The sequence below is a fragment of the Carcharodon carcharias genome, chromosome 6, assembly GCF_017639515.1.
Source record: "Carcharodon carcharias isolate sCarCar2 chromosome 6, sCarCar2.pri, whole genome shotgun sequence".
Classification (NCBI taxonomy): Eukaryota; Metazoa; Chordata; class Chondrichthyes; order Lamniformes; family Lamnidae; genus Carcharodon; species Carcharodon carcharias.
Window position 1 is genome coordinate 187,289,290 of NC_054472.1, and position 27,793 is coordinate 187,317,082.

At 43.4% G+C, this 27,793-nt stretch overlaps 1 protein-coding gene across 1 annotated transcript in view; it reads right to left on the reverse strand.

The window, feature by feature from the left end:
* LOC121278865 (transcription initiation factor TFIID subunit 4-like) overlaps positions 1–27,793 on the reverse strand; it is a 164,133-nt gene that overhangs the window by 90,714 nt on the left and 45,626 nt on the right. Inside the window, exons 9-10 of the mRNA XM_041189322.1 lie at positions 24,654–24,774; positions 7,186–7,355 (exon numbers count right to left, since the gene is read on the reverse strand). Coding sequence (XP_041045256.1) covers positions 7,186–7,355; positions 24,654–24,774 — 291 coding nt within the window. The remainder of the gene's footprint in view (positions 1–7,185; positions 7,356–24,653; positions 24,775–27,793) is intronic.

A 27,793-nucleotide genomic window follows, 5' to 3' on the forward strand; every position in this document is an offset into this window, starting at 1 on the left:
GATCAAGCAGGTGCCCTTGGGGAATTCCACAAACTCTGTTGAGCCAATTGTTTCTGCTGGGGGTTGGGGGTGGGCAGCTAATGAAACACCATGGGTGGGTGGGGAGTGAAATAATTGAAACCTGCATCATCTTAACTGGAAGGGTCACTCAAGTAACCATTTAAAATCAAGTTCCATGATATACAAAAAGCCAATGTCTACAGATAAAGAGCATTCACTTCTCCCTTCCAGATTGCTGCTATACAGTTAAGCAATTACATGAAAAGCAGTGTGAAAATGAGAACAGTGGGCCTAAAGAAACACCAACATAATAGATGGGGGTGTGGGGGGTGGGGGGAGGGGGCAGGGGGGCGGTGCAGAAACAACTCATTAAACTGGCACCTTGGGCATTTGCTGTTTTTCACAGGCTCCACAAAAACTCGCTCAGGGGAAAAGTGAGATCAAGCTACAGTCAAAGAAGAAAGCTGTAAAGCATACCAGAACAAATCAGACTTCCCTATTCAGTTACCACTTTGTTAAAAGCCAAGTATACAGGAACAGTTTGCAGACTTAGTACATGCAATACACTCGCAAGTCAACTTTACTTTCTTTTTTTGAAGAAAAAAAAATTCCTGGAAGAAATGGAATAAAAAAAAACAAGTTGACTTTTGAAAACAAAGGCCTCTGTTTTAAAATTAACTTTTCCTTTTTGGCACAAGGTGAGAGGCAAACCACTGCAACTCTTCCTTTATTTACTGGTTTATAAATCAAAAAATTGCAACTGAATTAAATATGTATTCAAACCTGCCTCGCATAAAACAAGGGCAGGATTTTTTTATTAACAAATTACCTGGGCAGAACTCAGCTGGAATTAAATTAGCTCCAGTTACAGGGGCCACATTCACTCAAGGCTTCAAAAAAAAAGTAAAGGGCCACTGGGAGATTCTGAAGTCACACCCATAGGCTTAGTGTGGGATGAAGCCAAAATAAAGACAATAACAGCACATTCTATCTATTATCAGGGCTGTTAAAATAAGGCTTAAGGCCTTAGACTTCAGCACTTTCAGCTGTATTAATTCAAGAACGCTCAAAACAATTCTATATTCATCGTGCTTTTAATCACAACCTTTGGAAAGCAAGAGCAAACTACTGCAAATACTGGAAATCAGAAATAAATACAGAAAATGCTGGAAATGCTCAGCAGATCTGACAGCATCAGTGGAGAGAGAAACAGAGTTAACGTTTCAGGATCCTGGCCTTTTACCAGAACGGGAAAAAAAAGTTAGAAATGTACATAAGACTTAAGAACAGGAGTCAGCCATTCAGCACGTTGAGCCCAATCCGTCATTCAGAAAGATCACAGGTGATCTAGTTGTGACCTCAATTCTACTTTGCCATCTGTCCTCCCACAAACCCCGGTGTCTCCATTTATTAAAAACCTAACTCCGCCTTAAATAAATTCAATGATCCAGCCTCCAATGCTTTCACATACAAACGACCCTCAGAAAAAATTCTCATCTTCATCTTAAATAGTATACCTGTCATTCTTAAACCGTGTCCCCTGGTCCTAGTCTCTCCCACAAGTGGAAATATCTTCCCTGTATCTACTCTATCAAATCCCCTCAGGACCTTCTGCGGTTTAATATGTAAAAAATAGTAATAAAAATAATAAATCTAATAATAAGTGCAATAAGTTTTAAGCAAATGAAAGGGGATGGGTAAGGGAAAAGGAACAAAATCAGGGGTCTGTGATCAGGTGGAAGATTGGAGAGATTAAATAACAAAAGGCTTCATGGTGCAAGGCCAAAGGGAGGAGTAATGGGACAAGTCAAGAACCAAAAGGTGTGTTTAGAGTAGGTATGAATGGCAGAACGATGAACCACTGCTGTCTAAGAGCAAAAATAAGGGTAAAGTCAAAACCTGCATAGTAAAAGGAAGCAAAATGGGGACAGAGGTTGCAGTCTGAAATTGTTGAACTCAACAGCAATTCCAGAAGACTGATGAAGGTACTGTTCCTCGAGTTTGCATTGAGCTTCACTGGAACATTGCAGGAGGTCAATGACAAAGAGGTCAGAGTGGGAGCTTGGTTGAGAATTAAAACAGCAGGCAACCGGAAGCTCAGGACTGAACAGAGGTCAGCTGCAAAGCAGTCACCCAACCTGCATTTGGTCTCCCAAATGCAGGGAGCATTGCATTATGAGCAGTGAATACAATATACTAAATTGAAAGGAGCATACGTAAATCAATTCTTCACCTGGAAGGAGTGTCTGGAGCCTGGGACAGTGAGGGGGCAGAAAGTAAAAGAACAAGTGTTGCATCTCCTGCATTTCCATGAAAAGGTACCGTGGGAAAGGGAGGGGCTGTTGGGGTAATTGAGGAGTGGGCCAGAGTATCGCAAAGGGAATATGCTAGAAGTGGAAGGCAGAGGATCAGGTGCTGTTGGTGGCATCATGCCAAAGGTGGCGCAAATGACAAAGGATGATCTGTTGAATACAGAAGCCAGTGGGATGAAAGGCGAGGACAAAGAGAGCCTGATCATGGTTCTGGGAGGGAGGGTAACAGGTGAGAGCAGAAGTGTGGGAAAAGGGACTGACATGGTCCCCTTCTGATGAAAGGTCACCAACCTGAAATGTTAACTGTTTCTCTCTCCACAGATGCCACCTGATCTGCTAAGTACTCATTGTTACTTTGGGAAATAGATATTTATATGCACTGTGTATACATAGTGCGGCATATAACAAGCATATTGAGGCATTGTTGAGGTTGCAAAAAGATTTAGGAGGATGGTACGACAATGGTTTATACATATCAAGTAAGTCTGAACAGGCCTGGGCTCCTCTGTAGGGAAAAACAATGAGAGAAAAAACTAAGCAGTGACCTGATATAGATCAAGATTATGAAAGGGTTTCCTATATACACGCAGAAAAGGTGTTTCCACTTGTGGTGAGGCCAGAATTAGGGGACCATAAATAAAAGAAAGTCACTAACAAATCCAGGAAGAAGAATCACCATCACACGAACACCTTCTAAAAGACAATTAAAGATGGGCAACAAATGTTGGCCATGCCTGTGACGTTTACATCCGAAGAATTAATAAAGAAATCTTCACCCAGAGGGAGGCTACAATGTGGAACTCATGGCTACAGGGAGTAGTTGAGTTGAAGAGTAGGCCACAGGTGTATTTGGTGAAGCTAGATGAGGAGGGAGAAAGGAATATGAAATGTTGATCAGGTTAGACAGAGGGCTGTGAGAAGGCTCATATGAGGCCAAAACATACGGTGATGCCAGTTTCTGTACTGCAAATACTGTGCAGATCAAAATTACATGGTTTCATTGCCAAAATGAAAAGCATGTCCAACATGACACTTGGACAAGTTCAGATTACAAGGCAAATCACAGAAGTCACAGCTGCAGTAATGTGTGCTTATCAGCAACACCAAGTCAGTTGTCCTCTTGTTGCCTCCAACAAAACCAAAGGCCAATTCTCAGCCAAGCATTTCAAACTCCCTACTGGCTGTGGGTATGAAGGAAGTCAAAGAAAGGAACCACAAGCAGAAGAGACAAAATACAAAATAAGCACATTTCCTGACCTCAGGGCATCCCAAAATGTTTTATAGCCAATGAAGCACTTCTGAGATGCAGTCACTGCTGTAACAAAGGAAATGTGTCAGCCAACTTGCATACAGCAAGCTCCCACAAACAGCAATGCAATAATGACCAGATATTGTGTTTGAAGTGACGTGGATTCAAGGTTAAATATTGGCCAGGGCAATTGGAAGAAATCTCCCATTATATCAAGGCATTTCAAAAAACGTCAAGGTGCAAAACAAATTGATTTGCAGGTAAGGCTACTATTTTGTATTTAGATAATTAGGTCACATGATGGGAGGAATGTGGGGGCATTATCCTATCAAAGTTAATGACAGATTTTTTTTTTTTTCTTTTTCTTTCATGGGATGTGGGCGTTGCTGGCAAGGCCAGCATTTGTTGCCCATCCCTAATTACCCTTGAACAGAGTGGCTTGCTCAGCAATTTCAGAGGGCAGTTTTAAGAGTCAATCGCATTGCTGTGGGTCTGGAGTCACATGTAGGGCAGACCTGGTAAGGACAGCAGATTTCCTTCCCTAAAGGACATAAGTGAAACAGATGGATTTTTACAACAATCAATGATAGTAATGGTGATCATGAAACTGAGGCTAGTATTCAATTCCAGGCTTTATTAATTGAATTTAAATTCCACTAGTTGTCATGATGGACTTTGAACCTGCGTCCCTAGAGCCTGGGCCTCTGGACATGACCATATATCCCAGTGACATGACCATATATCTCCCCATAAAAAGAATCAGATGTGCAAACCTAGACACTCTCATTAAATCCAGTGAAAAGTAGGCCTCTTGGAAAAGTCCGAAGGTAACTGTAGTTAACTTTGGATGAGAAGGCGTGTTTGTAGTTATATCGGAGACCAACATTAGTATCAAATGCCTTCTCGTAAATAAGCATGAATTGTTCCAAATTCGCTAACAGTTATCCCTACAGCCTCTAATTTAAGTGGACAATTTAATACCAAATTAATGCAAGACCTGGATTTAAAAAGTTACATGCAAAATCTCACCGACATTTATACGGCACCTTTTTAAAGAAATATTCTTTCATGGGATGTGGGAATCACTGGCAAGGCCAGCATTTGTTGTCCATCCCTAATTGGCCTTGAACTGAGTGGCTTGCTGGGCCATTTCAGAGGGTAGTTAAGAGTCAACCACTTTGCTGTGGGACTGGAGTCGCGTGTAGGCCAGGCTAGGTAAGGACGGCAGATTTCCTTCCCTGAAGGACATTATTGAACATGATGGGTTGTTTTTTAAAAAGCGACAATTGGTGGTAGTTTCACGGTCACCATCAATTCCAGATCTATTAATTGAATTTAAATTCCACCAGCTGCCATGGTAGAATTTGAACCTGTGTAATGTCCCAAGAGCCTGAGCCTCTGGATTTCTACTCCTGTGACCTTATCACTATGGCTCCCAAAGTAGTAAAAATAGCAGTAAGTAGCACTTCATAGGAATGTCCCTAGACAGCATTTGACACAGTGGGGAGAATTTTCTCTCCCCATCGGTGGGGGGGGCGGGGGGCGCTGAGTGGGAGCAGGCTTGCAGCTGATCGCTGTCCAGGATTGGCTGGGCCCTGCCATTTTACGTGGGTGGGCCAATTAAGGCCCGGCCAGCGTGACACGCGGCCGGAATGTGCTGAGCGCTCCGTGTGGGCCTGGGGGAGGAGGCGCAATCAGGGCCTGCGCTCTTTCACACGGTAATCTCCGAGGCATGGACCCTGCCTCAGGGAGTTTAATTTCACTGCTCAAAATTGAAATAAAGGAGGGGAAAAATTATTTATTTATTTTTTACAGCGTGTCACATGACCTGGGACATGTCAATGAACTCGAATAAAAAATTTTATTCATTTTGTTAACACTTCATGGAACCTCATCCCACCCGTGGATGAGGTTTCACAAAAAATGCAAAGGCCGCCTGGGCTCTTTGCCTGCCGCCGCCAACCCCAAGGTTGGATGGGCAGCTCCATTAAGTATTTTAATTAGTTTTTAAAAAGGCCTTAACAGGCCTTTGACAGTTTGGCAGGCACGCAGCCGACTCCAGTGCACGCCTGCCGAACTGAAAATCGGAATGCCGCATCCCGACCTCACCGTGCGTCATTTGACGTGTCAGTAAACGGGGCCCACTCCCGCATGCCGACCCGAAGATTCTGGCCAGTGATGTTGGGACAAAAAAGTGAAAAGCCTGGTCAGACAGTTAGGTTTTAAAAAGTGTCTTTAAACAGGAGACAGGGGTACAGGTGGAGAGACTTAGGGAGGGAATTCCAGAGCTTACTTAGCACCTCAGGAGCCCAAATTGGGGAAATAGAAATCCGGCTGATCGAAAGTCAGAACTGGAGGAACCCAAAGATCACAGAGGGTTTTTTAAAATTCATTTACAGGATGTGGGTGTCGCTGGCTGGGCCAGCGTTTCTTGCCCATCCCTAATTGTCCTTGAGAAGCTGGTGGTGAGCTGCCTTCTTGAGCCGCTGCAGTCTATGTGGTGTGGGTACACCCACAGTGCTGTTAGGGAGGGAGTTCCAGGATTTTGACCCAGTGAAGGAACGGCAATATATTTCCAAGTCAGGATGATGAGTGATTTGGAGGAGAGCTTCCAGATGGTGGTGTTCCCATCTATCTGCTGCCTCTGTCCTTCTAGATGGCAGTGGTTGTGGTTTTGGATAGTGTTGCCTAAGGAGCCTTGGTGAGTTTCTGCATTGCATCTTGTAGGTGAGGCACACTGCTGCCACTGTTCATTGGCGGCAGAAGGAGTGAATGTTTGTCCAAGTTATGCCAATCAAACGGGCTGCTTTGTCCTGGACGGTGTCAAGCTTCTTGAGTGCTGTTGGAGCTGCACTCATCCAGGTAAGCGGAGAGTATTCCATCACACTCCTGACTTGTGCCTTGTAGGTGGTGGACAGGCTGTGGGGAGTCAGGTGGTGAGTATTTGTATGGCTGGTCCAATTCAGTTTCTGGTCAATGGTAACTCCCAGGATATTCATAGTGGGGGATTCAGTGATGGTAATGTCAAGACAAGATGGTTAGATTCTCTCTTGTTGGAGATGTTCATTGCCTAACACTTGTGTGGCGCAAATGTTACTTGCCACTTGTCAGCCAAAGTCTAGATATTGCCCAGGTCTTGCTTCATATGGACATGGGCTGCTTCAGTATCTGAGGAGTCGCGAATGGTGAACATCGCAAAATCATCAGCAAACGTCCCCACTTCTGACCTTATGCAGGGCTGGAGGAGATTACAGAGATAGGGCAGGGCAAGAGCCATAGAGGGATTTGGAAACAAGGGTGAGAATTTTGAAACAGAGGCATTGTCAGGCCAGAGTACAATGTAGGTCAGCAAGCACAGGGGCTGATAGGGGTTTGGAACTTGGCACAAGTTAGGATACATGCAGATTCAGGGCTGAGCTCAAGCTTATGAAGAGTGTAAGGCGAGGTGCAACAAATTGGAAGAGTTGAGTGTGGAGGTAACAAAGGCATGCAGTATCCACCTCCTACCTGTTGAAGTCAATTGTGTAACAGGCAGTTGATCTAATTCCACCCATTCCTGTGCTCCCAATGGCGAATCTTACCACCTATACCTCTTGAAAATTGTGCTGGGATTTAGTTACCTACCTATTTCTAAAGCTTTTTTCTGAAGGGATACAGAGGAGAGAAACGCTTCATCTTTACAGGATCGGATTATAGTGCCCACCAACTCGGAGTTTGTTGCAAGGATGCGGGCATTTTCTTCACTGATGTTGACACCGGCCATAGAGGCCACATCATTGATGTCATCCTCATCCCTGGAGAATTAAAACAGACACTTAGTTGAGGAGGGAGAAGGCTATTACCTACCACACACACACAACAAAACAAAAATGTCAAACCCAATTGCAAGTCCCTTTTGTGAAGAAAAATGTATAGAATTACATAAAATAAACAGCACCTAGTGTGCTGTTTATTTTTAAGTTTATTCTTTGATGGGGATCTGGGCATTGCTGGCAAGGCCAGCATTTGTTGCCCAACAGAAACAGAAAATGCTGGGAAAACTCAGCAGGTCTAACAGCATCTGTGGAGAGAAAGACAGAGTTGACATTTCGGGTCCTTATGACTCTTCTTCAGAGCTGAAGAAGAGTCATAAGGACCTGAAACGTCAACCGTGTTTTTTTCTTTCCACAGATGCTGTTAGACCTGCTGAGTTTTTCCAGCATTTTCTGTTTTTTGTTTCAGATTTCCAGCATCCGCAGTATTTTGCTTTTATCTTATTTGTTGCGTAGCCCTGGCTGCCCTTGAACTGAGTGGCTTGCTGAGCCATGAGGGCAGAGGGCAGTTAAGAGTCAACTGCATTGCTGTGGGTCTGGAGTCACAACTAGGTTCAGACTGAGTAAGGACATCAGATTTCCTTCCCTAAAGGACATTAGTGAACCAGATGGATTTTTAGGTCAACTGATGATAGTTTCATGGTCACCATTACTGAGACTAGTTTTATATTCCAGATTTATTAACATAATTTAAATTCCACCAGCTATCATGGTGCGATTTGAACCCATGTCCCAATTATTAGCCTGCACCAGTGACATTACACTGTGCCACCAATCTACCGCTAAACACCATATTTCTCCAATTCCATTCCCTTCATCTCAACCCTTCAGCATTTCTTTCCATTCCCTTTTTCTCTCATCGACTCAACTAATTTTATTTTTGAAAGCTTCTAATCTATTTTGCCTCAACCACTTCCTATGGTAGCGAGTTCCACATCTAACCACCGAGTAATGATATTTCTCCTCGGTATTCTATTGAATTTATTAGTCACTATCTTGGATTTGCTTGGTTTTGAATTCTCCCACAAATAGAAACATTCTCCCCACATCCATCCAACCCATTTATGATTTTAAAAAATCAAAAGGCAGATTGACTTGTATTTCTATAATGTCAAAGTACTTTACAGCCAATTAAATAAGTTTTGAAGTACAGGCACTGTTACCAAATGAAGTGTGGCAGCCAATTTGAACAGAGCCAGCTCCCACAAACAGCAACGTGATAATGACCAGATAATCTGTTTCAAGTTGGTTGAAGGATAAATATTGAACTGAACAAATGGGGAAACCTCCCTTGCTCTTCCTCACAATAGTGCTGTGACAGGTCAGTTTAACATCTCATCCAAAAGGCACCCCCGTGCAGTACTCCCTCAGTCCTGCACTGGGTGTCAGCCTAGATCTTGTATGTGCTCAAGTATCTGGAGTGGGACTTGTGCCTACAGCTCTTCTGACTCAGAAGCATGAGCCAAGGGTGGTAAATCAACACTTTGCAGTGGCCTTGAAAGAAGTACTTTTAAGATAGCACCTTCTCATGACCTCAGGACATCCTCAACACTTTACAGCCAATTAAATATTTTTGAAATGTAATGTGGAAATGCGGCAGCCAATTTCTGCACAAGGTCCCATAAACAGCAACAGGATAATGACCAGTTCATCTGTTTTAGTGATGTTGATTGAGGGACAAGTATTGGCCAGAACAGTGTTCTTCAAAATAGTGACCCTGGGATACTACACAGCCACAGAAGGCTGCAGACTCGTACAAATAAGCCCTTGGGGTTATTTCAGACTTTTCACCAACACAAACAAAACTGGACTTGAAACCAACAGGACCAACCAGAAGAATATAAAGCCTCGTAGAACCTTACAGCAAAGGAGGCCAGTCAGCCCCTTGTGCTGGCTCTTTGAAAGAGCTATCCCATTAGTCCCACTCCCTCCTGCTCTTTCCCCACAGCCTTGCAAGCTTTACGTTTTTAAGCAAATCTTCAATTCCCTTTTCCCAAAGTTACTGCTGAATCTGCTTCCAGCACCCTTTGAGGCAGAGTGTTCCAGATGATAACAGGCTGAGTAAAAAAAATAAATAAATTCTCACCTATCCTCTGGATATCTAAACAGACCTTCAGAATTTGTTCTTGGGGGGGGGAAAAAAAATGCTGAGTGGCCCCCTACTGCTTCACTAAGGTAATGCTAGAGAAAGGTGGAAACTCAAAATGACATATTTATCGTCACTGTATACTGTGGCACCCCTTAGTGGTTGATCACAGCATATTACTTTCCAGCAGCGATTTTTCTACTTTGCAAAACACTTCAAAATAAGCAAACTTTGGGAGAAAGAGGAGAAAATATATCCAGTTAGCTCCACAGCACAAAATGCTCTAGCAGCAATAGTGGACTGTAGGAATTTAAGTCATTCACTATACTTTTAAATCACTAAGGAAAAGTAAAGGAACACAGGTTTATTTTCACGTCTTGGCAATGTATATAGAATTAGGTATGATTTTACAGCACAGAAATAGGCCATTCAACCCAACTAGTCTGTGTTGTCTTTATGCTCCACAAAAGAATGGTGAGAGATTGCAGAGTTCTTAGATTCAGAGGAATCTGGGTGTCCTATAAGACATAGGAGCAGAAATTAGGCCATTCGGCCCATCAAGTCTGCTCTGCCGTTCAATCATGGCTGAATAATTTCTCAACCCCATTCTCCCGCCTTCTCCCTGTAACCTTTGATCCCCTTACCAATCAAGAACCTATCTATCTCAGTCTTAACCACACTCAATGACCTGGCCTCCATAGCATTCTGTGGCAATGGATTCCATAGATTCACCACTCTCTGGCTAAAGAAGTTTCTCCTCATCTCTGTTCTAAAAGGTCTTCCCTTTACTCTGAGGCTGTGCCCTCGGGTCCTAGTCTCTCCTACTAATGGAAACATCTTCTTCACGTCCACTCCATCCAGGCCTTTCAGTATTCTGTAAGTTTCAATCAGATCCCCCCTCATCCTTCTAAACTCCATCGAGTATAGACCCAGAGTCCTCAAATGTTCCTCATATGTTAAACCTTTCATTCCTGGGATCATTCTCATGAACCTCCTCTGGACCCTCTCCAGGGCCAGAGCATCCTTCCTGAGATACGGGGCCCAAAATTGCTCACAATATTCTAAATGTGGTCTGACCAGAGCCTTATAAAGCCTCAGCAGCACATCCCTGCTTTTATATTCTAGTCCTCTCGAAATAAATGCCAACATTGCATTTGCCTTCCTAACTACCGACTCAACCTGCAAGTTAACCTTGAGAGAATCCGGGACTAGGACTCCCAAGTCTCTTCAGAATTCTCTCCCCATTTAGAAAATAGTCTATGCCTCTATTCTTCCTACCAAAGTGCATGACCTCACACTTCCCCACGTTGTATTCCATCTGCCACTTCTTTGCCCATTCTCCTACCCTGTCCTAGTGCATGATCACAAAATGCTAGTATGCAGGTACAGCAGATAACTAGGAAAGCTAATATAATGCTATCATTTACTGAAAGGGAATTGATTACAAATATAGGGAGGTTATGCTTCAGATGTCCAGGGCATTGGTGAGACCACATCTGGAGATTTGTGTACAGTACTGGTCTCCTTATTTAAGCAAAGCTGTAATTGCGCTAGAAGCAGTTCAGAGAAGTTTTACTAGACTAATACCAGATATAGGCGGGTTGTCATGAGGAAAGGTTGGACAGGTTAGGCTTGTCTCCACTGGAATTTAGAAGGGTGAGAGGCGACTTAATTGAAACCTTTAAGATCCTGACAGGGGGGATGCGGAGAGGATGTTTCCCCCCCTTGTTTGCTGCTGACAGGCTCACTAGTGCAAGTCGACCTGGTGACCAGTTTCAGGTTTCTCGCTCACTCTCACCATCACACACCGACACATACACATGCACTCACTCACTCAGTGGGTGAGGGTGAGCAACTGAGCACCGAGGCTGGAAGTGAGCCAGGGTCACACACTCGTCATTTTTATTAATTATTCTTTTTTTAGTTAACAATTTATTGCTATGACATTGCTGTACTTTTGCTCAGCAATTGCTTCTTTCCTTAAAACCTCAATTTTTTTTTTGAAATTCAGTTTATTGTTGTGCCAAACCTCATCTTTCTGAAACTTGCTCATTGGCTTGTTGGGTGAGAAAAATATTCAAATATAGCCCACCAAGCAAAATTGTTGGACAAGCCTGCTCTCCACCCTCACCAAGGCCATGACATCCTTCCTAAATTGGATATAATACTCTGGCAAACATGTAATCAGTGATTTATTAAGGCTGAGGGGCGGAGGGGCCTCAGACTTTGCAATTGTCAAACAGGTTTGAGGTGTTCAAAACTTGTGGACGAAAGCGAGATTTACAAGGTGGATGAGCAGGCTGACCCTGGCACAGGAAGCCATTCAAGCAGCAGGAGTAAACAGCAACGAAGCAGTGGCAAGGGACAGTATAGTGAGGGGGATTGACACTGTTCTCTGTAGCAAAGAGCAAGGGTCTAGACAGCTGTGTCGCCTGCCCAGGGCCAGACTTCGGGACATCTACCCAGGGCTGGAGAGGAACTTGCAGTTGGGGTCGTCATGGTCTGTGTAGGTACCAATGACTTAGGTAGAACTAGGAAAGAGGTTCTGCATAGTCAGTATGAGGAGCGAGGCATCAAATTGAGAAGTAGAACCTCAAAGGTAATAATCTCTGGGTTATTACCTGAGCCACGTGCAAAATTGGCATAGGGCAAATAGGATTAGACAGATGAATGCGTGGCTCAAAGACTGATGTGGGAGAAGTGGGTTCTGGTTTGTGAAGCACTGACATCAGTACTGAGGAAAGTGGGGGCTGTACCTTTGGGACGGTCTACACCTGAACCATGCCAGGGCTGAGGTTCTAGCAAACCACATAACTAGGGAAGCAGATGGGGCTTTAAACTAAATGAGGTGGGGGGGGGTAATGGGGGATCAAACTTGGGTAGATGTTGCAAATCATGAGATAGAGTTAGTCAAAGCAGGAGAGTAAAATAGTCATATGGGAAATGAGGGTTAGAGAATGGCAGGAAGGGGAAGGGAAAGTGAGAAAAACCTAAGAATGCACCAGTAGTCAAGATTAGATGTTACAAAGACAACAAGGTAACAAAACTAAAGGCTCTGTATCTAAATGCACAGAACATTCATAACAAAGTAAATGAATCGATAGTGCACACTGAAGTAAATAAATGATCTGATAGCCATTACAGGGACCTGGCTGCTGGATGACAAGGTTTGGGTCCTGAATATTGAAGGGTATATGATATTCAAGAATAATAGGAAGCTAGGTAAAGGTGGAGGGGTAGCACTGTTAAACAAAGGTGGCACTGATGCTATAGTTAGAGATGACTTTGGTTCAGGATATAGAATCAGTTTGGGTAAAGATGAGGAATAGTAGGGGAAACAAGTCACCAGTGGGAGTGGTCGACAGGCTCCCCAACAGTAGCCACAATGTAGGACAAAGTATACAAGAAGAAATATTGGGTGCTTGTGATAAAGGGACTGCAATAATCATGGGTGATTTTAATCTACATGTAAACTGGAAAGATCAGATTGGCAGTAGCAGCCTGGATGAGGAGTTCATGGATGCTTTCAAAATAGTTTCAGAGTAGCACATTCTGGAACCAAGCAGAGAGCAGGTTATATTAGAGTCGGTATTGGGGAATGTGACAGGGTTAAAGACCTCAGAATAAAGGCACCCCTAGGTAGCAGTGTCCACAATATGCTGAATTTTACATCCAGTTTGAAAGAGAGAAGAGTTGATTTAAGATTAGTATTTTAAAAAGGGCAACAATGTGGGCATGAAAGCTGAGCAAGATGAACTGAATTGGGATACTAGGCTAGGGAATAGATCAATAGAGGAGCAGTGGGAGACATTTAAGGGGATAATTCAGAATACTTAGAATAAGTATATTCCTACTATAAAGAAATATTCTAAGGGGAGGGTCCACCATCCCTGGTTAATTAAAGTAGTTAAGGAAAACACCAAACTTAAGGAAAAAGCATACAACTGTGCAAAGATGAGTGGCAGGTCAGCTGATTGGTCAGAATATAAAGAACAGCAGAGAATGACTAAAATGTTAATTAGGAGGAATAAATTAGTGTGAGATGATGCTAGCTAGAAATGTGAAAACAGAAAGTAAGAACTTCTTCAGGTATTTAAAAATGGAAAGATTGAAATTGATGAAATTACAATCACGAGGGAAGCTTTAACTGAGCAAATTGTTGGAGCTGTGGGCTGACAATCTACAGGTCCTGATGGACTTCATCCTAGGGTCTTAAAGGAGGTGGCTAATGAGATAGTCGATGTGTTGGTGTTAATTTTCTAAAATTCACTAGGTTCTGGAAAGGTTCCATCAGACTGGAAAGAAGCAAATATAATCCCTCCATTCAAGAATGGAAGGAGGCAGAAAACAGGCCAGTTAGCCTGATGTCTGTAGTGGGAAGGGTGCTAGAATGGATCATTGAGGAGGAAGAACTCAAGGTAATTTGGGAAGAGTCAGCATGGTTTTGTGAAAGAGAAATCATGTTTAACCAATTTATTGGAGTTCTTTGAAGGAGTAACTTGCCCCATAGATAAAGGGGAGCCTACAGACATGCTGTACTTGGATTCTCAGAAGGCATTTGATAAGGTGCCACGTCAAAGGTTATTGTGGAAAATAAAAGCTCATGAGGATAACACAATAGCACAGATGGTAGATTTGCCGGCTGGTAGAAAATAGAGTATGCATAAATTGGTCATTTTCTGATTGGTTGGATGTAACAAGTGGAGTCCTGCAGGGGTCTGGGGCCTCAACTTTTTACAATTTATATCAATGACTTAGATGAGGGGCGAGAAGCATGGTAGCTCAATTTGCGGACGACACAAAGATAGGTAGGAAAATATGTTCAGGAGGGGGCATAAGGAGGTTGCAGACGAATATGGATAGGTTCAGTGAGTGGGCAAAAATCTGACATATGAGTATAATGTAGGAAAATGAGAAGTTGTTCATTTTGGCAGGAAGAATAAAAAAGCAGAGTATTACTTAAATGGAGAAATACTGAAGAATTGAGGTTCTAGTACACGAGACACAAAAAGTTAGTACACAGGTACAAGTAATTAAGGCAGCTAATGGAATGCTATCCTTTATTACTAGAGGAATTTAATATAAAAGTAAGGATGTTATGCTCGAGTTATACAGGGCATAAGTGACACTGCATCTTGAATACTGTGTGCAGTTTTGGTCTCCATATTTAATAAAGGATGTACATGTGTTAGAGACGGTTCAGGGGAGGTTTACTAGATTGATACCTGGAATGAGTGGGCTGTCTTAAGAGGAAAGGTTGGACAGACTGGGCTCGTTTCCACTGGAGTTTAAAGAGAGAGGGTTCACTTGATTGACGTATATAAGACCCTGAATGGCCTTGACAAGGTGGACTCAAAAATGATGTTTCCTCTTGTGAGTGAGTCTAGAACAAGGGGCCACCCTTTTAGGGGGGAGATGAGGAGATTTTTTTTTTTCTCTGAGGGTTGAGACACTTTGGAACGCTCTGACTCAGAAGGTACTGGAGGCGGGGTCATTCAATATCTTTAAGGCAGAGGTAGCTAGATTCCTGTTAGGCAAGGGAATCAAAGGTTATCAGGGGTAGATGGGAATATGGAATTAGAAGTACAAACAGACCAGCCACAAACTTATTGAATGGCACAGCAGGCTCGAGGGGCCAAATGGCCTACTTCTACTCCTATTTCATATGTTCGTATGAGTTCTCCCTGGTGTCCTGGCCAATATCTATCCATCAATCAACAGAACATGAAAACCTAGCTCATTGGCTGTAAAGCAGTTTGTGAAGTCTGGTGGTTATTAAAAGCGTTATATAAATAACAATACCTAGACCATAAGACATAGGAGCAGAAATTAGGCCATTCGGCCCATCGAGACTGCTCCGCCATTCAATCATGGCTGATAAGTTTCTCAACTGCATTCTCCCGCCTTCTCCCTGTAACCTTTGATCCCCTTACCAATCAAGAACTTAATCTATCTCAGTCTTAACTACACTCAATGACCTGGCCTCCACAGCCTTCTGTGGCAATGAATTCCACAGATTCACCACTCTCTGGCTAAAGAAGTTTCTCCTCATTTCTGTTTTAAAAGGTCTTCCCTTTACTCTGAGGCTGTGCACTCGGGTCCTAGTCTCTCCTACTAATGGAAACATCTTCCCCAAGTCCACTCTATCCAGGCCTTTCAGTATTCTCTAAGTTTCAGTCAGATCCCACCTCATCCTTCTAAACTCCATCGAGTATAGACCCACAGCCCGCAAACGTTCCTCGTATGTTAAGCCTTTCATTCCTGGGATCATTCTCGTGAACAGAATTACCTGGAAAAACTCAGCAGGTCTGGCAGCATCGGCGGAGAAGAAAAGAGTTGACGTTTTCTTCTCCGCCGATGCTGCCAGACCTGCTGAGTTTTTCCAGGTAATTCTGTTTTTGTTTTGGATTTCCCGCATCCGCAGTTTTTTTGTTTTTATCATTCTCGTGAACCTCATCTGGACCCTCTCCAGGGCCAGAGCATCCTTCCTGAGATACGGGGCCCAAAATTGCTCACAATATTCTAAATGTGGTCTGACCAGAACCTTATAAAGCCTCAACAGCACATCCCTGCTTTTATATTCTAGTTCTCTTGAAATAAATGCCAACATTGCATTTTCCTTCCTAACTACCAACTCAACCTGCAAGTTAACCTTAAGAGAATCCTGGACTAGGACTCCCAAGTCCCTTTGCACTCCAGATTTCTGAGTTCTCTCCCCATTTAGAAAATAATCTATGCCTCTGTTCTTCCTACCAGAGTGCATGACCTCACACTTGCCCACGTTGTATTCCATCTGCCACTTCTTTGCCCATTCTCCTAACCTGTCCAAATCCTTCTGCAGCCTCCCTGTCTCCTCAATACCACCTGTCCCTCCACCTATCTTTGTATGATCTGCAAACTTAGCCAGGATGCCCTCAGTTCCTTCATCTAGATCATTAATGTATAAAGTGAAAAGTTGTGGTCCCAACACTGACCTCTGCAGAACTCCACTAGTCACCGGCTGCCATCCTGAGAAGGACCCCCTTTATCCCCACTCTCTGTCTTCTGCCGGACAGCCAATCTTCTATCCATGCTAGTACCTTGCCTCTAACACCATGGGCTCTTATCTTACTGAGCAACCTCTATTTATAAAGCCCCCATGCATAACAAGCAAATATCTAGATATTTGAGGTATGGAAAGTATTCTACATAGTTCTAAAACTATACATTACAACTTAAGTTTGGATAACTTTGGATGATGGCTCTATCGTCTGATAACTTATCACCACTATTACCAATCCGGCAGCCAGTAAACCAATTCTGGAAATTATTTGAAACTACATTTTGTGGCATCGCACACTTGCAGCGCACAAGTCCAGAAATAAAACTTGCCTCAATTGATGGCCTCATAGCTGTTTAATAACTTGGAAAACAATATCATGCAACTTACAACTTTTCCTGTCAACCATCCTCTGTTCAGTTACATCAACAACTTCAAAAGATGCTTTACATTGTGATGTCAGAGTACAACAAATCCATTATTGCAGCACTCAAGTTAAAAATATACCCAGCACTTTTCATGACCTCAGGATGTCCCAAAGTGATTTACAGCCAGTAAAGTACTTTAGTGAAGTCACTGTTGTAATGTCAGAAACACAGCAGCCAATTTGCTTACAGCAAGCTCCCACAAACAACAATGACTAGATAACCTGTTTTGGTGACACTGATTGAGGAATAAATATTAACCAGGACACCAGGAACGCCAGCCTTCAGACAATTTGATTCACTCCTTGTACCATTACGAAACAGTTGAAGGCACTGGATACAGCAAAGGCTAGCGGCCCAGACAACTTCACAGCTATAGTACTGAAGACGCGTGCTCCAGAATTAGCCACACCCTTAGCCAAAATGTTCCAGTACAGCTACAACACTAGCAGCTACAGGACAATGTAGATAATTGTCCATTTATATCCTGTACACAAACAATAGCTCAAATCCAATCCTTCTAATTACCACCCTATCAGTCTACTTTGAATCATCGGCAAAGTGATGCAAGGTGTTGTTGACAATGCTATCAAGTGGCACTTACATCGCAAAAACCTGCTCACTGATGCTCATTTTGGGCCACAGCTCCTGACCTCATTACTGCCTTGGTCCAAACTTGGACAAAAGAGGTGAATTCTAGAAGGCTACAGGAAGATTTAACAGAAGTGTTCACAATTATGAGTGTTCTTGATGTAATACGCCAGAGGACTCCAGACCCCATGAAGTCTCATAGCATCAGGTCAAAAATGGGTAAGGAAACCTCCTGCTGATTATCATGTACCACCCTCCCTCAGCTGATGAATCAGTGCTCCTCCATGTTGAATATCACTTGGAGGGAATACTGAAGATGCCAAGGGCGCAGAATGTATTCTGGATGGGAGACTTCGATGCCCACCACCAAGAGTGGCTCAGTAGCACCACTACTGACCAAACTGGCCAAGTCCTAAATGACATGGTTGGGTCTTCGACAGGGGGTGAAGGAACCAAGAGGAAAAACATACTTGACCTCATCCTCACCATCCTGCTTGCCGCAGATGCATCTGTCCATGACGGTATTGGTAGGAGTGACCACCGCATAGTCATTGTGGAGACGAAGTCCCACCTTCACATTGAGGATACCCTCCATCATGTTGTGCGGCACTACCACCATGCTAAATGGGATAGATTTCAAACAGATCTAGCAACTCAAGACTGGGCATCCATGAGGCGCATTGGGCCAGCAGCAGCAGCAGAATTGTACTCAAACACAATCTGCAACCTCATGGCCTGGCAAATCCCCCATTCTACTATTACCATCAAGCCAGGGGGTCAACCCTGGTTCAATGAAGAGTGCAGGAGGGCATGCCAAGAGCAGCACCAGGCACACCTAAAAATGAGGTATCAACTTGGTGAAGCTATAACACAGGACTACTTGCGTGCCAAACAGCATAAGCAGCAATAGACAGAGCAAAGTGATCCCACAACCAGTCGTGAATGGTGGTGGATAATTAAACAACTCACTGGAGGCGGCAGCTCCACCAATACCCCCGTTCTCAATGATGGGAGAGCTCAGCACATCAATGCAAAAGATAAGGCTGAAGTATTTGCCACAATCTTCAGCCAGAAGTGCCGAGCGTATGATCCATTTCAGCTGTCTCCAGAGATCCCCAGCATCACAGATGCCAGTCTTCAGCCAATTCAATTCACTCCACGTGATATTAAGAAATGGCTGAAGGCAGTGGACAGTGCCTTGGTTCAAAATGGACAAAAGAGCTGAACTCCCGAGGTGATCTGAGAGTGACTGCCCTTGTATCAGGGGGAAGCTCTCCGCTGGTTGGAGTCAAACCTAGCACAAAGGAAGAAGCCCGTGGTTGTTGGAGGTCAATCATCTCAGCTCCAGAACAAAACTGCAGGAGTTCCTCAGGCCCTCGGCCCAATCATCTTCAGCTGCCTCAGCAATGACCTGCCTTCCATCATAAGGCCAGAAGTGGGGATGTTCGCTGATGATTGCACTATGTTCAGTACCATTCATGGACTGCTTCAGTATCTTAGGAGTCATGCCCAAATGCAGCAAGCCCTGGATAATATCCAGGCTTTGGTGACAAGTGGTAAGTAACATTTGCGCCAGAGAAGTGTCAGGCAATGATCATCTCTAACAAGAGAGAATCTAAACATCGCCCCTTGACGTTCAATGGCATTAGCATCATTGAATCCCCCACTAGCAACATCCTGGGGGCTTACCATTGACCAGAAACTGAACTGGATTAGCCATATAAATACTGTGGCTACAAGAGAAGGTCAGAGGCTAGGAATCCTGCAGCGAGTAGTTCACCTCCTGACTCCCCAAAGCCTGTCCACCATCTATACAGCGCAAGTGTGATGGAATACTCCCTACTTGCCTGGATGAGTGCAGCTCCAACAACACGCAAGAAGCTCAACACCATCTAGGACAAAGCAGCCTAGCTTGATTCACAGCATATTCACAAACATTCACTCCCTCCTTCACTGACGCACAGTAGCAGTAGTGTGTACCATCTACAAGACGCAATGCAGGAATTCATCAGGGCTCCTTAGACAACACCTTCCAAACCCATGACCACTGCCATCTAGAAGGATAAGGACAGCAGATAGATGTAAGGAACACACCTTCTCATTTCTGTTGTAAAGAACATATCTTTTTATTTTCTGCTGACTGCAGATTAGAATTACAATGTCTGCAGATTGAAAGACATGACCAGTGGAACAGGATGTGATATATATACAATTTTGCAGTCCTGGAACAGTGTGCGCCATGAAAGCCAGGATGGTGCCAGAAAGGAGTGCTGGACCAAGGGAGCTGCCTGACAACAGCAGTTTAATTGGCTCCTGATTAGGTGACTAGGGGTTGTGTAAAGAGCTGTGCAGCCAAATAGCTCCTAGCCTGAAAGGAACAAATCTAAAACCTCTCTCTCCTGTGTATGGAAGATTCCAATAATTCCACAGTAATAGCAAGTTGTTTTTTTTTCTCCTCATATCTCTATAGCATGCTCTCTCTCTCTCGGAAAACCCCTGTCAAGAGGCAAAGGGGAAATCACTGTTAGAGACATTGAAAAACAAGTTCTCAACCAGTGAACTAAATACTGAAAGTGCTGGAAGACCACCTCATGTCATCAACAGGAACTGAAAGGAATTTGGAAGGCATCAATCAAAATCAACCCATCAAATCCTATACTCCAGAATTGGTGCTATTGAACTGTTTTATCCCACCCATAAAATCCATGCTTTTGTGTGTCTTATGTGTCTTGTATGTGTGTGTATAGGGATTTAAGGAGTAGAGTTTAAGTTATAGTGTTAGAAATTAGCAGCTCATTTTTTTTTTGCCACTGGTTAACGACAGTTTGTTCAATAAACCGTTGTTTACCTGTTAAGTTTACAAACCTGGTGCTCGTATTCTGTTAACCTAAATTAAACAATTAGGTAGAATTGGGGCAATCTGGCAGAATGATCAAACTTTTTCACGTTTGTTGGCTCAGGGAACAGTGGGACTTTGCATTAAAGCGCAATACCTGAGTCGCGATAAGTTAGTCACCATCCTGACTTGGAAATATATCGTCGTTCCTTCACTATCGCTGGGTCAAAATCCAGGAACTCCCTCTCTAACAGCACTGTGGGTGTACCTACACCACATGGACTGCAGCGGTTCAAGAAGGCAGCTCACCACCACCTTCAATGGAAATTAGGGATGGACAATAAAGGCTGGCCCAGCCAGCGAAGCCCACATCCCGTGAACGAATTTTTTTTTTAAAAATCTGCTTCCGATGGCAGGAGAGTCAGTCACTAGAGGCAACAGATTTAAGGTAATCAGGGGAGAATTTTTTAGTCCACACAGCAGGTTATAATAATTTGAAATGCACTGCCTGAAAGAATGGCAGAAGCAGATTCAATAGTAACAAGCTCATGAATGACAATAAATGCAGATGCCGTGCAGAGGAATTTTTGTCTAGGGTCATCAAGGCTTAAGTTCGCCACCTCTGCTTCAGAAGAGAGCCCCATCAAGGGTTACTACTTCTGCTATAGGATAATCTGGAATGGATACAGCTCTTCCCAGAAAGCTGTCATTTACCACAGCAGAAAAAAGAGTTGGAATTACTATGATCAGTGGGTGGCGGAAATCTGGAACACTCCCACTCAAAAAGCTGGGGAGTCAATTAAAAATCTAACAAGCTCAAGTTTTAAACTTGAGTGTTGTTGGAAAGAGAGATAAGTTGCTGAAGCTATTCATCTTGCACTCATCAACTACAAGTAGCTATACAAATCCCAAAGCAAATACTGGCCGGTGAACGTAGGCCTGCAGTAGATAGTAGTAGTGGAGATCCCATTAGCAGATCCCTCAACTAGCACATTGAAAAAAGGGAGCATATTAGACTGCTCCATCTCAAAAGCAAATCTAAGTGTAGGGTGAAGCGTCTTAAACATGTGTGAGGAAATCCTTCCACATGGCTGTAGATTCAAAGATCGTTAATGTATGACCCACCTATCAGAAACATACACTGGGTAGGTGGATCGGGCTCATTCCATGAAAAATACGTTTCTCATGGTAATTGATGAAAATACTAGCAAGCGATGTACCTAGAGGAGCGCTCATGGTTACACCATTGATTTGAGGACACATGGTGTCATTGAAAGCAAACTTGCCAGCCCTTTCCTCCTGTAATATAAATTGTAATAGTTTGAAATTTGGCATTCTTGCATTTGTCCTGATGAGTGGAATACGAAAAGCTTCAGCACCATGTCTTCCTTTTCAGCAAAGACAGGAGAAAGCTTTTGTATGGGACGAGAGACATCTAAGCCACCACAAAGAACATCTACCACTGCCAGATTGTAACGCACACACAGATCAAGATAACAGTTTGCTCGCAAGATGCAGTATTTTCATTAATTTCCTCAAGTTAAAAAAAGAGGCACCAGGTGAGCCACGTGCATGCCTTGCACAGGTGGTAGTGTAACGTTAAAACAGGTAATGGTCCTCCAGCCCCTCGAACATATTCTGCCTTTCATTCAGATCAGGCTATCAGTATCTTAATTTGATTGATCTGCCTTGGTTCCATATTCTTCAATACCCTTATTCAACAAAAATCTATCCATCTCAAGCTTTGACATTTTCAGTTGACTCCTCAGCCTCAACAGCTTTTTGAGTGCGAGTGTTCGATTTCTACTACCCACTGATCATAGCAATTCCATGACTTTTGTCTTGTTACTGACAAACAGTCCGTGTGAAATAAAAGTATCTTAACCATTAGTATCTGGCCTCAGTATCCAGGTGTCCAACAGGTTAATACGATGTGTCTAGTGTGTGGGTGAAGAGAGTTCTGTTTTTTTGCGTGCCAGATTGCTTCTCACTTGCAACTTATACCGCTGGCTAGCAGCAATGTGAAAAGACAGTGTCATTTGTAGGTCTCCCTCTATCAGTACACAGCATCTCCAACGACAAGTCAACTGTGCTTCCTCATGGCGACACACAGAAACTGGGTCCCTCATGGCCCCAGGTTAATGCTTCAGAGGAACTCAGAGGTTTGACCACCAGACATGCAGTGCGCCAGTCAACTGGCATGTGGACACACCCTGACACACAAAATTCCCAGCTATGGGCAAATAGTTCTACTGCTTTGTGGACACCCTGGGAGGGCTGAAGGCTATAGGAGTAAACATGAAGAAAAAAATCTGAAGTGGAGCCAAAGGCGGACTGATGCCTAACTCTTATCACCTTTCTGCCAACGCCTGCAACCAAGCTGGTGCAAAATGTGGTGCGTGGCATTCCTTTGGAGCCATCCAGGGAGGCCAAGAGGGGGACCATGATGATTGGACAATTCAGGGTTTTCAAAAATTGCGCCCTGGAGAGGACACTAATATCATTGAACACAGTCGGCCACCAAGAAACAAACAATCGCCTCATGAAATGGATGGCAGCCAAAGGGAGTATCCGGTCTCATCTCCACAAGTGGGTTCACAGCCCACCTTCAAAAAGAAAAGGATTCATGGGATATGTGGAGGATTGTATGAGAGACATGAATAACTGGCTCAGAACAAGAGGGTACCACTGCAACACTCCTGGATTATGTCCTTCTGTAGAAAAATATCATGCTGCCAGAGCGAACTCCAGTACACAAAGGAAGTGGTATTTACTTTCCTGAGCAACTGACACCAGTGAACCAAAAGAGAATTTGATGCACACTAGAACATAAGGAATAGAAGGGGTAAACATGGCCCCTGCAGCCTGCTTCATCATTTATTACGATTACGATTGATCCTCTACCTGAACTCAACATGTCCACCCCATCCCTGCATCCCTCACCAAAGATCTTTCGATCTCAGCCTGGACTATACTAAACAACTGAGCAGCCACAGCTCTCTGGGGTAGAGAATTCCAAAGATTCACTAACTTCTACGTGAAGAAATTTCTCATCTCAGTCTGAAATGGCCGACGCCTTATCCACAACCCCTATAGATTCTCCAGCCAGAGGAAACACAGTCTCTCAGCATTTACCCCTTCAAGCCCTCTCGGGATTTTATGCATTTAAATGAGGTGAAAAGGAAAGTTTTACAGGACTTTGAGGAAAGAGCAGTGAAACTAATTGGACAAGAATGATGGGCTAAGAGGCCTCCTTCTGGTCTGCAAGATGCTAAGTGTTAAGCTGAGGCCCCATCACTACTCAGGTAAAAGATCCTATGATACAAGGAGCACAGTGGTCTCCTAATGTCCAGAGGCTAAAATTCCTCATCCAAACTTGCACATGCACCCACTGTACTGTGGGTTCAGCCATACAAGTCTTGTGAAGATGCCTCTGAAAGTGCTTCAGAAGATACCTCAATCCAATAAATACTGCATAATTCCACATGTTTTATTGTTTTACGCTATACACTCAGATTAAATGGACCAATTCAGTCGCAGGTGATCATAAACACATGCACAGTTTAAAATCAGGTTTATGGCTTTCAAAGGGCTGATGCAGACCAGCACAAACACAGCTGGTTAAAAGGCCAGTTTTCATTACGTGAAAGGAATTTTAGTCTTAAGGTTCTGCTCTCCTGCTGTTGCACACCAAGCCAGAAGTATATACAGGTGTTCTAACCACCAGCCCCACAACAATTACAGATTCTCGGAATCATTTCTCATTGAGCAGGCCTCGATTTGGCAATTCCACAAGCGCAAATATAAAACATATCGTGCTTCCATTTTGAGAGCTCTAACTCTGGATCAGGTTCAAAGGGGCTGAATGACCTCTTCTGTGTGGTCATTTCTAGTGATTCTCTAAAGCTGATGTCAACCCAGCGCACTCATCAGAAAATGGGCTTACCGGCAATTAAAATCACCTGTGGGGCATCACGGTAGCAATCCGCCTGGTGCCCATGAGTTAAGATAAAGAGCAGGTTAGAGAGATGCTGAATTAAAATATCTGGACAGTAATGAAGTATTCCGCATTTAATGATTGCCCATCATTTGTGACAGTCTCTAGGACCAGGCTTCACTATATCCTAAGGTCATTCACAGCTAGCTGCTACACTGTACTCAAATATGACAGTCACATCAGACCCTGCAGCAGTCATTCTGACTTGTGGTACAATTAATTGTGTGAAATTAAAAGCATAATTCCATTACATGCTTTGGCACATGCAATGATCATTTTTGAGACACTTGTTCTAACAGTTTTTACCTGAAGGTGATGCCTCCAGCTTCTTTTTTGATTATTTGACCAGGTGAGGTTTGCAGTAGAACACTTGTTGGATTCTTGTTCACTTGTGCGAGCGATACTTTTGTAACCAAAGTTGCAGCACCTGGTTAAGGAAAGCAAAGTTTATTCTTTTGAGCAGGTAACAGCTCTCACCTGGAAAACACAGCAGATAAATTGTCAGCCCACTATTATGCTCATATCTCTTTGCACTTTCTGGACAAATTGCGATATACTGGACTTACGAATAAATGCAAATGAAACATTTTCTAAAACTTAGCGAAAGATTTGCATTTGCAACCAAAGAAGCGATTTTTGACGTGCAGTCAGTATGGCAACGCAGGAAACACAGCAACTGATTTGCACACAGAAAGATCCCATAAACAGCAAACAACCAACCATCCAGATAATCTGGTTTTAGGTATTGGTCAGGGCACTGTGGAGAACTTTTAAATAGTGACCCAGGGTCCTATACATCCATTTGAGGGGGCAGACAGGAGCCTCAGTTTAACCTATCAAAAGGCCAGCGCCTCCAACAGTTTAGCACTCCCTCAGCTCCAGAACAGGGAGGATCAATCTAGATTTTTGTGCTCAAGCATCTGGCGGTAGGTTTGGAATCCACAACCTTCTGACTCAGGTGAGGATGCTACCCACTAAGCCACAGCTGGAGCTCAACAGGACAAGCCTGGCTACAATGGTGGAGATGGAGTGAACAATTCTGTCATGGTTGCAATGCACACAGGGTATGCAGACAATTAGTTTTTGTCGCATTTATATTTCAGTGGCCAAAGTGTTGCATTGTGATGTCAACAATTATTTTACGTTCCATAAATCATGCCTGTATGTCTTGGGCTGCTAACTACAGGTTATTATTTGTAACGTGTTTTAGTGATCAGTCAGATATACAAACCAAAATAAAACAAATTAACAGAACAAATGCCATGCCTGCTGTTGTGCGCGCCAAACTTCAGAACGTAATTGGATTGCACTTGTTCCGAACGTAACTGCATTTGCCGATACATATCAGAGAAGAGGACATTCAGCCTGTCATGTCTATGCTGGCTCTTTGAAAGAGCTATCCAGTTAGTTCCATTCCCCTACACTTTCCTCAATGCCCTGTATTTTTTTCCCTACAGGTATTTATCCAATTCCCTTTCCAAAGTTACCACTGAATCTGCGTCCGCCACCCTTTCAGGACACGTTCCAGATCATAGCAATTCGCTGCATAAAAAAATTCCTCACGTCATCTCTGGTTCTTTTGCCAATCACCTCAAATCTGCGTTATATCACCCCTCTGCCACTCGAAATAGGTCCTTCTTATTTACTCTAAAAAACCCTTATTGATTCTGGACACCGTTAATCAAATTTCGTCATAACCTTCTCTGCTCGAAGGAGAACAATCCAAACTCCTCCAGTCTCTCCATGTTCCTGAGGTCCCTCATCTTTGGTACCATCCTGATAAATCTCTGCACCCTCCCAGAGGCATCAACAGCCTTCCCAAGTTAAGGAAAGTTCAGCATAATTTCTTTGTTTTTATAGCTTATTCCCCTCTAGTTGTGACAAAGCAAGCAATTCCTTTTAAAAAAAGCCGCCTTCTCAATCTATCAGCCACCTTCGAGGATCTGTTATGCACACACCCAGATGTCTCTATTCTTACAGCCCCTCATTTAGCTCATAATGCCTCTCCTCAAAATGTATCGTGTAAAATGTATCGTGTTACACTAGTATAAATTTTTGTCTGTCATCTTCCTCATTGTTTACCCATTGTGTACCCAACTCCAGGTCATCAGTACATGTCAAATCTTGAACAGAACAGGGAAATCTTTCAAATCAGCATTAAAGCACTCGGCCAAGCGTTGTTGTCGTCGTCGTCGTGGGGGGGTGGTGTGGTGGTGGTGGTGGCGGTGGTGGTGGTGGGGGGGGGGTGTTGTTGGAGAGTAGGAGAACATTTTAAAATTAAATCAAGTCAGAATCTTTATGGAATGGGAGGGTGCCATTTGGCCCATCGAGTCCATGCTGGCTTTCGAAGGACCAATCCAGTCCAGTCAGTCCCAGTCTCTCGCTCTATCCCAATGTCCTGCAGGTTTATTTCCCCCAAGTACCCATCCAATTCCTTTTGAAATCATTCATCGTTTTCACTTCCACCACCCTTGTAGGCAGCGAATTTCAGGTCATTAGGCACTTGCTGCATCAAAAAAGTTCTTCCACTCATTCCTCCCCACATCTCTTGCCCAAAACCTTAAATCTGTCTCTCTTGGCCCTTGTACCAACAACTAATGGGAACAACTTTTCTTTGTCTACCTTATCCAAACCTGCAATAATATTGTACATCTCTATCAAATCGCCCTTCAATCCGCTTAGCTCCAAGAAAAACAATGCCAGCTTCTCCAACCTAACCTTGTAGCTAAAATTCCTAATCCTCGGAACCATTCTGGTAAATCACCACTGCACGCTTTCACATACATACGAACATACAAAATGAGAGCAGAGCAGGCCATTCGGCCCCTTGAGATTGCTCCACCATTCATTAAGATCATGGCTGATCTGGCTGTTTCAAATTCCACATTCCCATCTACCCCCAATAACCTTTGATTCCCTTGACTAACAAGAATCAATCTACTAAGATAAAAGCAAAATACTGCGGATGCTGGAAATCTGAAACAAAAACAAAAATTGCTGGAAAAGCTCAGCAGGTCTGACAGCATCTGTGGAAAGGAAGACAAAGTTAATGTTTCGAGTCCACATGACTCTTCATCAGAGCTAAAGAGGAATAAGAAATATGGTGAAAAAAAGCTGTTAAGGGGTAGAGCTGGATAGGGCCAGTGATAAGTGGAGGCAAAGAAGAGATTGCCAAAGATGTCATAGACAAAAGGACAAAGGGGTGTTGACGGTGATGATATTAGCTGAAGCATGTGCTAATGGTGACATTAAGGGTAGAAAGCAGGACGAGCAACTGACAGATGGCCCTAGTGGGGGTGGGGTGGGAAGGGATCGAAATAGGCTAAAAAGTATGGATGGAACAATGGATGGAAATACATTTTAAAAATAATAATGGAAATAGGTGGGAAAAGAAAAAAAATATATTGTAATTATTAGAAAAAAGGGGATCAAAAAGGGGTGAGGAT